The sequence below is a fragment of the Abramis brama genome, assembly GCF_963993115.1.
Source record: "Abramis brama genome assembly, chromosome: 3".
In the NCBI taxonomy this organism is placed as follows: Eukaryota; Metazoa; Chordata; class Actinopteri; order Cypriniformes; family Leuciscidae; genus Abramis; species Abramis brama.
The window spans coordinates 14,043,313-14,056,250 of record NC_139965.1 but is presented as its reverse complement, the minus strand read 5'-3'; the positions used below and the strand labels follow the sequence as shown (position 1 = coordinate 14,056,250).

General features: G+C 38.8%; 1 protein-coding gene across 1 annotated transcript; it reads left to right on the top strand.

The window, feature by feature from the left end:
* The first annotated feature begins 6,077 nt into the window (after window positions 1–6,077).
* Window positions 6,078–11,447, top strand: sat2a.1 (spermidine/spermine N1-acetyltransferase family member 2a, tandem duplicate 1). The gene is made up of 6 exons (XM_084107934.1): window positions 6,078–6,274; window positions 6,822–6,873; window positions 6,982–7,065; window positions 9,875–9,976; window positions 10,054–10,094; window positions 10,232–11,447. The coding sequence occupies exons 1-6, from the start codon at window positions 6,212–6,214 to the stop codon at window positions 10,403–10,405; spliced, it is 516 nt and encodes a 171-aa protein (XP_083964060.1). The 5' UTR covers window positions 6,078–6,211; the 3' UTR covers window positions 10,406–11,447.
* Window positions 11,448–12,938: the final 1,491 nt, after the last annotated feature.

Below are 12,938 nucleotides of genomic sequence, written 5' to 3'. Positions count from 1 at the left end.
CATAGCTAGCAGTGCTAACACACTACAGCACTCACACTATCCCAAATAATTCCCTCAATGCTCTTTCTTGTTGGCGTGAGTAGGTGTGTGTGCAGACTGTCCATGAGTGCCTCTACTCATAGTGTTCTGGATGTGTAAATAACACATGCACTAGAAAATGTACATGTTTGTTTTGGCTGCATACACACTCTGAAGAGCAGCTATTTCTGCTCAAGAACACTGCCCGGAGGTCAGTTTAGTGTGGACAGGAGTCCATGATCAAATAAGGTTTAGATGAGGAAAAATCAAACATTTCTGAATGGCTCACTCACTGACTGAAACGGTTAATGTCTAACAAAATATTAAGTCTTGCGCTGGACGGCCCAACACGACCAGCACGAGTCACTGTGTGTCACATGACTAATGCGTCTGGACGCTGCCGGCCAACGTTTATTTCCTCACTCAGATACAGCAGCGATGACAAACAGTTGTTCTTCTCCTAATATGGGAAAGAGGGACGTTAGTCCTGAATAACAGGCTTTTTCCCCCTTTTTCTCACTCTTGAATTCTCTTGCGGCTCAGTTGCATCAGCTAGCTAGATTATGAGCTCATTTCCCTTTTTTGTCTGATCTATATAGGCTATATATATAAAACAAACAGAAGACAACAGGCTATTAAATAACTTGGTTAATTGTGCTTATTTGACAAAAACGCAATTCAACTGTAATACTGTCCAGCTAGTAGTGATTTTACATGAATGTCAGGGTTGCCTAGTATTTAAATGACCATTCTGATGTGAGGGTAGCTACATATTTTTATGTATAAAGACCCAGTTTATACTGGAGTGTGAACAATTAATTAAAGATGCAAAATATTAAGTTTCTGAGTTTAGTTTTATTTGTTATGTTACTATGTTTTTTTTATACTCAGTACTGTACTGTTTGATGTAATATTAATTGTTTTATTGAAATCTTTTTTTTTTATTCAAAGTATTTATTTAGTATGATAATTAATTTAATATTTTTTTATTTATATTTTATTATTACATTTCTTTCTTTCTTTCTTTCATTTTATTTATTACACTGTTTTTCTCTAAACTTCTCCACGGACCAACACTTCCCTCGAGGGGTCCCTGGAGGCCAATTTGAAAATATTATTTTATCATTATTACGTATTTTAATTAAATTGGCTCTTGATTTTTTTTTTTTTATAAATGTTTTAAGCATGTTTATTTAAGCATGTTTAATCATTTAAACTAATGAAAGCAGCCCAAAAAAGATACTAGTATAGTAGCAGAAAAAGACTGCCATCACGTCATAGACTAAACAGGAAAGGAAGACAGTTTCCTGCCCAGCACAGGATCAAGAGGAGAATCCATTATATAGTATGTAGGCTGCGAGAGGACCTTCAGATGATGTTATTTTGGGTGTAGACAGTTGTTATTTGTGCACTGTTTACATTTTGCATTTAGTGTACATTTACATTGTTTGCACTGACTGTTAAAAATCCTCAATTTCTTTCCATTCTACATAAAGGTTCTTGTATCATGTGAAGAGTGACTAAGCCTCTGTTTTTCCATCTGGTGCTCTTTATGAGGTGTGTATAAAAGGACTTAGGCTACTGGTTGTGATGTCAGAGCCGTTATTTTTCCATGAATGCATGCGTTTTCTAAGCGCTGTAGTTAGGAGTGTTAATGTCAGTTATATAATGGTTCTTGGCGCTGTACTGGTACTAATGAGCCTATATGCTGGGGCACCATGTGGCGTACAGAAAAAAGTTGCTATTCTTTTGCTCTTTCATGTCGCCACACCTTCAACATTTTCGTACATCTGTTGATCACTCACAGGTCCTCTTTACGTCAGTGTTGTCCTTGACATTTCGGGCACAAATTGAGATGTTCAGTGTGTAGTCCTAAAACCCAGAAGAGAATTAACTTTTTCCAGTCATGGTTTTCAATCCTAACCATAACTTTCTGAAATTTACTATGGATTTATGAGGAAATTATAGGCCTGTGGTTAACATTACTTGAAGAGAGTTTTATGTTTTGTTTATTAATTACACTCAGTTATACCCCAAATGTGTATTTTGAAGCTGCTGTTTTGTTTTTTACATAAGTTGCACGTTAGTTCCTAAACTTGGAGCTCCAAAGGGGACGTGGTGGTGGAAAAAAATATGAGATGGGAGGAAAAATAAGTCAATGCTTTAGTGAACGCAAAGTTTCTCGGGGGAACGCAAAACTTTTGCAAGAGATTTTTCCTCCCATCTCAAATTTTTTTTCTTCACCATGTCTCTTTAGGGGCTCCGTACTAAAGACTTCAACTATACACAAGAATGTTGATGTGTTCAAGTCATGTCAGAAAGATTGTATTTACGAGTTGAACGCACATGAATGCCACCACAAAGTCGTAAATACTAGTGGGAAGCTCTGGATTTCCTTTGATCCCTGATCTTTAGGAGTTGGGGCCATGTCAGTGAGAAACATGGCAGAATACCATAATTTTAATAGGAATTTAGCAGTGACATTCTCAGACTTTTTTATTTACAGCAAAATAAGCAAATTGGCTGCACAAAATATGATAGCATTGTAATAAAACAATATAAAAATATGTAACAAAGTTTACAGTGGCTTCATAAATTTATTAAAAACATAAAAAAGCAATACCTGATACATACCTACATATTATTGGATTTTTTCTTCTTTAATTTGAGTAAAGTTATATATATATATATATATATATATATATATATATATATATATATATATATATATATACACACACATACACATACACACACACACACACACATATATATACATTTGTGTGGTAAAAGAGAAGGAAGGCCGCCATCTTGCTCCGACAAATGACATGACCAGCTGAACTTCGTAAACACGATTTCCCAACTGGTAAATACGAACTTCCCAGGAGGGCTTGAACTAATTAGATTTAACACATAGCCCATTTTGTCTGAAGATGTTACTATTGTCTGGTCTTCTAAGATGTTTTCGTCCTCACCTGTCCATTCAGCATAGCCTACTCAATGATATATGTATTGAGTAACCTGTGTGTGTGTGTGTGTGTGTGTATATAATTGTCTGTTTCCGTCAGAAACCCACGCGCGCTCATCGTGCTCTCTCGTTGAATGGACAGTTAAGCGCGCGGTCATGCGGGCGGATCATTCACAGACGTGACGTCATCATCTAAAGATCATGAGTCGCTGATGGAAAACGGCAGCTTTTCCCCCTCGCTTGCGTCAGTCAGCCTCAGACAACGGTTCAGTCAGCAGCGCCCATTACTTCAACACTGGACCTGTTTTGAGTGGCACGAGGCCAGTTTCTGAGAGCGAAATCTGAATATAACTGTTCAAATGAAAGCATCCCCACCCTGCCCGTCTAAGTAATGCCTGAGCTGAGCCAACGAATCTATATTTAGCAGCATATATACAAACTCTGAAAATACAGTTTACACCCCTGAGTTGAACAGCGACTTTGTGGTGTGGAATGTGTGGTCCTATTGATTGCAGGCCTTACATTTAATGAGCTAATGCAATGAATGAAAAAGCTCAAGGAAAGCTGTTATCATATTATGAGCTGGTTACATATGCAATCTAAACACTGAATTTAGGATATATATGCTTGTAAAAGTCAATATGATTCTAGATACCCGCACTTTTATATTTTATAGATATATGTATGTTGCTATATAAACTGTTCAGTCACATAGTCATAATTTTATTTACAGTATAGGGTTAGAAATAAACTGAGAATGAAAGGCATTTGAGTTTACATGCATTACAGTTTCTGATAGTTGCATCATATAATGTATTAAATTACATTTGAAATAAACAATAGGTCATGCCAAATAAGTCTATCTTAATGAATGTTGGCCAACTGATGTACATTTGGAAGACTTGTACTCAAGAAAAAAAAATTATGTTCTGCTTTCCTTATGTTTTGTTCAAGGTTATTCCAGCTTTAATATTGGTTGAATATGTGTCATATTTGAATGAGAAAGAATGTGTGAGGGAGAAATAGTTTAGTCACTGCATCAGCACAAGCTAATAATTAAACCACACAGTAAATGGTGATATTACTAGTAATAATGAAAGTAACTGTTAAAGGGGACATATCATGCCAAATTTTGTTGTATATTTGGAGTGTTTAGAAGTACAGAAAATATTAAATTATTCTCTTCAGGTGCTTCGTTGATATATTTATATTCTGTTTTGGTCATATTTTTCAACCTGTTCCGATTTTTCTGTTATCTATGACGTTTTTTGAACTATTACGTCACAGTATTTGCAGCGGAACTGCCAAATAAGGACATTGACTTCCGGCCCAACACTTCGAGCAATCCGCCATTTTTATTTCTCGCTGCAATTTTGTAGTCCAAGCTAAAGGATGCAGAAGTTACGAGAGGGTAAGTTAAAATGTTCGGTTGTTGGATGTAGTAACCCACACGCTTCATTACACCGTTTAATGTAGATGAACTGCTGCGCTTGTTACAGGACGCATGTTTAACTGAAAGAACGAGCAGAGAGAGAGATCCGGTCGCGCGCGCGCACTCTCTCTCTTCAGAGCCAGGCGAAAGTGTAAACAAGACATCACCGTCTCCAAACTAGACGCTGTCTTGCTCTCTCTCCCTCGCACATATTAATCAAAATAAATCGACACGGTGGTAAAAGGTCGGAAGACCAAAGTTTCATGTGTAAATACAGTAACACACCATTGCGATACATCCATATGAAGACGTTGTTCTGCAGGTTCGTCGTCTTCATTTTCATCTCGCTCCGGCTCCCACTCTGGCTCGAACATGTAAGGCTGGCTGGACAAGTCTTCCGTTGTTGACATTTTGTTAATAACGTGTGAATAAAAAGTTTCTGTGCCGCTAGATAATCGTATCTCTGCTATCAAACTACAAAAATGGCCGAATGGGGTGGAGTTGAACCGAGTGTGGGCGGGGTATGAAGTGTCTCAATTGTATTTAAAGAGACCGCACCAAAACGAGTTGCTCTCAGACGCACATCAGAAAAGGGGTAGAAAAGGGGCCTGTGGAGCTATAATAATGAGGAATTCAGACCCAAGCATTGCAGTTCCGCTTTATATAGACTACAAATGTATGATTTATATGTAAAAAGGAACAATTTAAAAGCATGATATGTCTCCTTTAAAAGCTCACTGATGAGCCTTGAAACACGCAGCATTATTCAGTGTGTTGACGTAATTTCCGGTGAAACAGGAAGAGAGTGCGGGGCCTATTGAACAGCTCCTCCCATTTAAATGCCAATAGCGTTTAGTTTATATTATCACAGCTCGACTAGAGCCAATGAGCTCAGTAAAGCCGCAATTTCCTCATGATCTCCTCCATATTGCTTTAAAATATAGCATTTTGTGCAGAATTCAAATATGTTTTGTGGTCTCGCGCATATGATCCACACTGCGCCGTCGTGTCTCTGGACTGGAGCAGACTGTGTGTGGCGGTTCACGTGATACTAAGGAGAAACCAGACTCCCAATGAAAAGCACTGTCTGAATTGTTCCCTATCAGTGCACTATGTGCCATTCACCATGTAGAAAATACTAGTAAATGTGTGAACAAGTGACCGATTTTAGCCACTGCTTCAGTGTCTATTTATAATGAAGGGGGCGGAGCTTCAGCTTATAGAGAGCATTTGATTGGACAGAAAATCTGATGAGAATCTGAAGTGCAGAGTGATGTCATCAAAATAATTGATTTTGGGAATGAATGTAATGCTTATTTCTTCTAAATGCGAATTTTGACATTATTTTGAACACACTAGCTTATAGATAACAGTAAGGCTAACATATTCATACTAAAAGCCAAAAACCTCAATTCTGATTTCATGGGGACTTTAAATCAGCTGTCATGAGTCAGCTTTGAATATAATGTTCAGAAGAAATGTTTCTGTGGAACAATCCTTCAAGCAATGATGTGCATATATCTAGATATGTCTAATAATAAGTGCCTGATAATACACACATTTTAATCCACTGTTTAACGTTTTATTTACAACAATAATTGTATAAATGGACAATAGGGATGATGACAGGACGAAATTATTATACATGCAGATGGCGCTGTTTCAGCAGTTCCGTCTCTAAGTGCCGCGTGAGAGTCAGAGCAACATAAACACATCTCTTCCGTTTCATAATATTCCACGTTGACAGACACTCAAATTTTGTTGCTCAGTGTGTTATTATTGTTGAACACAGGATGGACTTCACAATCCGGGCCGCCACGCTCGAGGACTGTAAGGATATCTCGCGGATGATTCTGGTGAGTCGAAGCGCCCGCGTGTCATACGCGTCGCGTGCGTCTATTTCTGACGATTTTAGAACTTAAAGAATTGGAACACTGGAACACTCATCTTCCGCGTCACCGACAGCATGCGCAGTCTTTCATTATGCTCCAACCTCCGTTGTTTAACGTGTAACGTGCGTATAATGGCATCAGTGTTGACGGCTGGTTTACAGTAAGCCACATTTACTTGACACACTGTAACCTGACACTTTCCTGTCGTCGAGCGAAGTGGGCGGCATTTGAAATGCTCGGGAGCGTGCAGTATCCTTCACCTGTCAGCCGCGACTTTTGTGCGTTTTGAATGGTGGATCTGAATGACGTCATATTAATGATGATGAAAATCAGATCATATCGTGTCCGCTACAAATAAGCAGGCCAGTGTCACGTCATGGATTAAATGTACCTCATTATTAATAAATAAATACATAAAATAATTATGCACTTTGCTGATGTCAGAATAGTGAAAATTGGCCCAGCAAAATCAAGCCATAAACTGTTTGTATTGTCGAATCCTTTTAACTAGGAACTGGCAGAGCATGAGAAAGTTTCAGACCAGATCAAGATTACTCAAAGAGGTAGGTATGATTGTCACATCTCTCCAATACAAATACAATGATTTGTTTGGAATAATTCATACTGTGGATTGTTTGGAGCTGGTACCAATAATACAACGTTTACTATAGATCTGGAGCAGGATGGATTCTCCAAAAACCCTTTTTTCCATGGAATTATTGCTGAAGTGCCAGAGCATCTTAAGTCCAGGGATGGTGAGAAGAAAGAACTGCCTGATTTAATATTTATCTTTGATCAACAATCCTTAAAAACTGCTGTCCTTCTGTGTTGCTCTGCATTAGGATACACATGTGTTATCTAATCTGGGCATGCGTGTCATGTCTAGCCTGAGTGCCTGGATGTTACATAAGCTAGTTTGCCGTTTTATTCTCCCCAGAGTTACACATATATTTTCTACAAGGGGTCATGACACAGCATACATATAAAGAGGTCTTTGAACCATTAAAACATCTTCTAAGTTTCATCGCTTAAAACATCCTCCTCATTATAAACAAGTCCATTATTTAAAGCTATAAAATAAAGCTCCAAAAATGGCTCATACACCAATTGGGACAACCCTCCAAATCATTGAATTCAGGTGTTTCAATCACTTCCATGGCCACAGTTGTATAAGATCAAGCACCTAGGCATGCAGACTGCTTATACAAACATCTGTGAAAGAATGGGTCGCTCTCAGGAGCTCAGTGAATTCAAGCGTGGGGCAGTGATAGGTTGCCACCTGTGCAAAAAGTCCATTCGTCAAACTTTCTCACTACTAAATATTCCACAGTCAACTGTTAGTGGTATTATAACTGGGATTATAACTGAAATTGCAAAGGCTGCGATTATTTTTGACGCGCAGCTTGTCATTGATGTACAGCTCTGTAAACGCTGCTCTATCTGAACGCGCTGTGAGTTTGAGTCACTTATAACGTGCATTTGAAAAAGCAACACGCATCAAACATCTTTCCAAACATGAGAAGCATTTATGAACCTCTTGTCCAACAAAAGACAACATTTAATAGCATGCTGCTTTTACTCCAAACTCACTTCATAACGACAGTTGAGCATCCTTCTGTGAGATGATGTGGCTTCTTACACAAAATAATGCAGTCGTGAGTATATTAGTCATGTTTAATCAATCAAAGTATTTCAATCTTCTGTTTATTCAGCTACAGCCATGATGCCCATAGGGATCTCCTCGAATGATGTGCTATCATACTTCTGCTGTGGGGCATATTTGGCGTGTCTGAGTGAGAGCGCGTTCAGATGGAGCAGCATTTACTACCGATCAGCCGCACTGCACTGACAAGCTGCACATAAAATAATCGCAGCCTTTGCCAAATTGCGTGTGGTTTCATTGCGATTAGTCGTGCAGCCCTATTTATAACAAAGTGGAAGCAATTGGGAATAAAAGCAACACAGCCATGAAGTGGTAGGCCATGTAAAATCACAGAGCGGAGTCAGCGCATGCTGAGGCGCACAGTGCGCAGGAGTCGCCAACTTATTAGTCAATAGCTGCAGACCTCCAAACTTTGTGTGGCCTTCAGATTAGCTCAAGAACAGTGCATAGAGAGCTTGGAATGGGTTTCCATGGCCGAGCATTTGCATCCAATGCAAAGCGTTGGATGCAGTGGTGTAAAGCAGTGGAGATGTGGAGCAGTGGAGACGCTTCTCTGTCTGGCAATCCGATGGACGAGTCTGGGTTTGGCGGTTGCGATAGAGAATGGTACTTGCCTGACTGCATTGTGCAAAGTGTAAAGTTTGGTGGAGGGGGCATTATGGTGTGGGGTTGTTTTTCAGGGGTTGGCCCCTTAGTCCGTGAAAGGAACTCTTAATGCTTCAGCATACCAAGACATTTTGGACAATTTCATGGACAGTGTTTAGACAACAGTTTGGGGATGGCCCCTTCCTGTTCCAACATGACTGCGCACCAGTGTACAAAGCAAGGTCCATAAAGACATGGATGAGCGAGTTTTGTGCGGAGGAACTTGACTGGCCTGCACAGAGTCCTGACCTCAACCCGATAGAACACCTTTGGGATGAATGTGACTTCTCGTCCAACATCAGTGCCTGACCTCACAAATGTGCTTCTAGAAGAATGGTCAGAAATTCCCATAAACACACTCCTAAACCTTGTGAAAAGCCTTCCCAGAAGAGTTGAAGCTGTTATAGCTGCAAAGGGTGGTCCAGCTCCATATGAAACCCTACAGATTGAGAATGGGATGTCATTAAAGTTCATGTGTGTGTAAAGGCAGGGGTCCCAAAACTTTTGGAAATATAGTGTATATTTGCATATGACTGCCTCCAGAGCACAACATCGATGATCGTATACATCATCGCACCATAGGCCCCGCCCACTATCGTTCAGTTGCTTAACAGCTAGCATTTGCCTACATTGGATGTGAGCATTGCATCACACCAAAAGCAAAACCATTATAATTACTGATGCTGTCTACACTAGATACAGTATTCAGATGCGCGCTCACTTTCTGACACTCGAGTCTGTCGACAACAGGACAAATGGACGAATGAAAGAACATTCGCTTTGACACGTCCAGTTTAAACAGCTTGTTTGTGTCTCTGTACAGACTTTAGAAGGATCCCAGCGTCAAAACAAGTGTGTAGTTTATTTCAATGGCGAACTGGATCGCATCAGAGGATTATGTTTGTAATGCTTTGTCTGTAAATTACGGGATTTTTCCATTTACTTTATTAACATTATAAGTGAACTTCAAAGAACATATTATTTTTTTATTATTTAATAATAAAAAGAAAGCCATGTCATGACCCCTTTAAGTTAATTTGCATTTACATATGCAAGGTAGAATAGGAAACGAATTAAGTACCAAGCCAAATGTGCTAATGTGAAGGAAAAAAAGAGGAATAAAGGAACACATTACTGATATTGTGGTGAAAAAGTATGTTTTGCAACTTGATATTGTTAGCTCACAGTGTTGTTTCTGAGTTTTATGTTTTTATTTTAGCCATCAAGCTGACAGAAGCGAGTGATTCTCTTTACAGGTCATACCAAGGTTGGTTACTCACTGTACTTCTACACGTACAGCTCATGGAAAGGTCGGGCTGTGTACATGGAGGATCTGTACGTGATGCCAGAGTTCAGAGGTAAGGAAACAACACCATGCTTTTGTTTATTTGAATGTAACATAAACCGATTAATGATTTTCTGCGCGTATTTCCAGGGAAAAGCATTGGCAAGGCTCTGATGGCCAAAGTTTCCCAGGTGAGGGGAGTTTATTGACACTAGATAAATACAGCATGTGCAGCCAGTCAGAAGAAGCTGTTGAATCTGTCGTGATTGAGAAAACTGTTTGTTAACTGTGCACAAGTTGACATGTTGGTGTTTATGATCACCCTCAGCTTGGTCTGGCTGCTGGTTGCACTCAGCTGAATTTCACTGTGCTGGACTGGAACAAGTCATCTCTTGACTTCTACCGAAAGCAGGGCTGCTGGGATGTGACCTCCGACCTCGGCTATCACTGCATGCGCTGTGAGGGCGATGCCCTTGAACACTTAGCACAGGGGGACCTTTAAATTTTGAAGCACAATGATTCCCCGTCAACCCTAGACCAGAGCCACAAGTAACAAGTTGTTTGATAAGCACAGGAAGAGAGTAATCTGTCAGTTAAAATGGGCAAAATGGATTACGTAACCGTGCTCATCTCCTAAATCAATTTTCTATATAGACGAGAAACATTAGAGAGAACAACAGCCACCAGATGCGGCATATTTATGTTAAAATGCACATGCATTATAAATTCAAGTGATACCGATTCATTTTACACATTTAAATTGTGAAGTCTGGCCTAACCAAAGATTCAGAAGTGCTCTGTTGTGTTATTGGGAATCACATGTATTGGGCATATTATGACATTATCAAGTGAAGTGAAACTGTTACAGTTGGTACTGTTACCTTTAGATGTTCTATTTAAATAGCCATTTTAGTGTTTAGCCATGTATGTGTCATTTTATTTGTACATTTGAATATGTGTTTGCTTAAACATCTAGTCAGTCTAGTTCACAAATCCACCTTATCTGAAAATACACACAAGTAATGTTCTTAAACTGTGTTGCAATATATGGAAAATTGATTGGTACACAAGACTCACAGCCACCTATAGATGTGTCCGTTTACGTTTTACATCCACAGTTAAGAGCTACACACTTTACTCATTTAACATTTGATAACTGTCACCAGGCATTTGTCAGTCATAACAGAGAATAAGCTCACCAAAACTAGAGAAATGCACTACAATTGTAATTAAGATGATTTCTGTGTTATTGGTTAGTGGAAGCATGGTTGGATTTTGCTTTTCTGAATTGATTTTTGTGCATTTTTTTAAAAAACGAATATTTTTATGTTTATTGCCAAAAGGTCTTTGGCAAGAAAATCTCGTGCTGTTACTGAATACAACACAAAAATGAACAACATACAACTCCTAAGTACCTCAGTCTATAAATGAATGACCTGATAGAAAGAAACTGTTATTTTGTAGCACTTAACTATAGCTGCTGTATCCAATGAACTGTAGATTATGTTCTTTCAGTCATCAATAAAAGAACATTTGTGCAGGTTTTTGTTGTTGTTGCATGGATTTTAACTTGCCTAAATGCCTGTTAACACCAAGGACGGTAACTATATCGATAAAGATATAGTTATAAACAAAATAATAGAGTCCACACCAGCTATCACGGTAAGACGCAATATCATTGGAATCACTTTCAGGACGATTTTTACCAGCTGATGAACTGACAGCCAATCAGAGTTCATCCTGCTTTCAGAGCTCAAGTAGAGACAAAACTGCAGCACGCGCTTGGAGTAAACCGAAATATATTGAGCACTGGTGTGGATGCTAATTCTTAGTGTGAACGGGCCTTAAAGGGTTAGTTCACCCAGAAATGAAATTTATGTAATTAATTACTCGCCCTCATGTCATTCCAAACCCGCAAGACTTTCATTCATCTACGAAACACAAATTAAGATAATTTTGATTTTCATCTTTGATCTTTCCGTCTATTGACAGCTACGCATCTACCACTTTGATGCTTGAAGTTCATATTAAAGAGATCGTAAAACTAATCCATATGAATTGAGTGGTTTAGTCCAAATTTTCTGATTGAATTTAGGCTTTTATTCACATATAAACATTCATCAACGCACACATCAGTTGTGGTAAACTGAAGCTCAAGCATGTTCGCTTGAAGTGCAAGAACCAATGAGGTTCAATCCTGTGTTATGCATCACGTTTGAGCATCAGCAAGAACCAATGAGGTTCGTTCGCATGTTCTCGCATTCAATCTGTTCATCATATAAAGCAATCAAATCTCTTCATAAAATTTGAAATAGACCCATCAATTCTTGTTGGTTAGTTTTATGATCTCTTTAATGAACTTTTTGAAGCGTCAAAGTGTCAGTTGTGTAGCTGTCAATGGAGGGACTGAAAACTCTCAGATTTTATCAAAAAGATCTTCATTTGTGTTTCAAAGATGAACGAACGACATGAGGGTAATTATTGACAGAATTTTCATTTTTGGGTGAACTATCCCTTTAAGCCTTTAAAACAGTGTGATCTAGATTAGTGTTGAAGAAAACTATGCATGACTAATCATAAAATAAACAGAGTTAATGCCATCAATGTTCACTTTTAAATCAATGACCAAATTGTAGCTGAGAGGAGGATTCACATTTGTCCTGCAGATCACTACATTTCTAATCTGCTCAAACGCCAACATATTGCAGTTTCCACACCTTAACCAACAGCGACATCAAGTGTTCACCCGGAGAAGTGATTAACGATATACCACATTTGGACTTTTCCAGAGCACTTCACTGAGGAATTCAAGTAGTATTTCAATGTATTTCAATGAGAAAACTTTGTTTAATCCATTAAAATCTGTGAATCAGACGCAGGCTGTGATTTGCAACTTTTCTGACATAATAATCAAACTCATTGCCAGGAAATAACCTGTTGTTTATGTCTTATTATGGAGAGGGAGAATGGAGAGCAGAACTACACACATCCTCACATTATTGATGTTTATTTTTGGAAACGATGATTAGACTGCA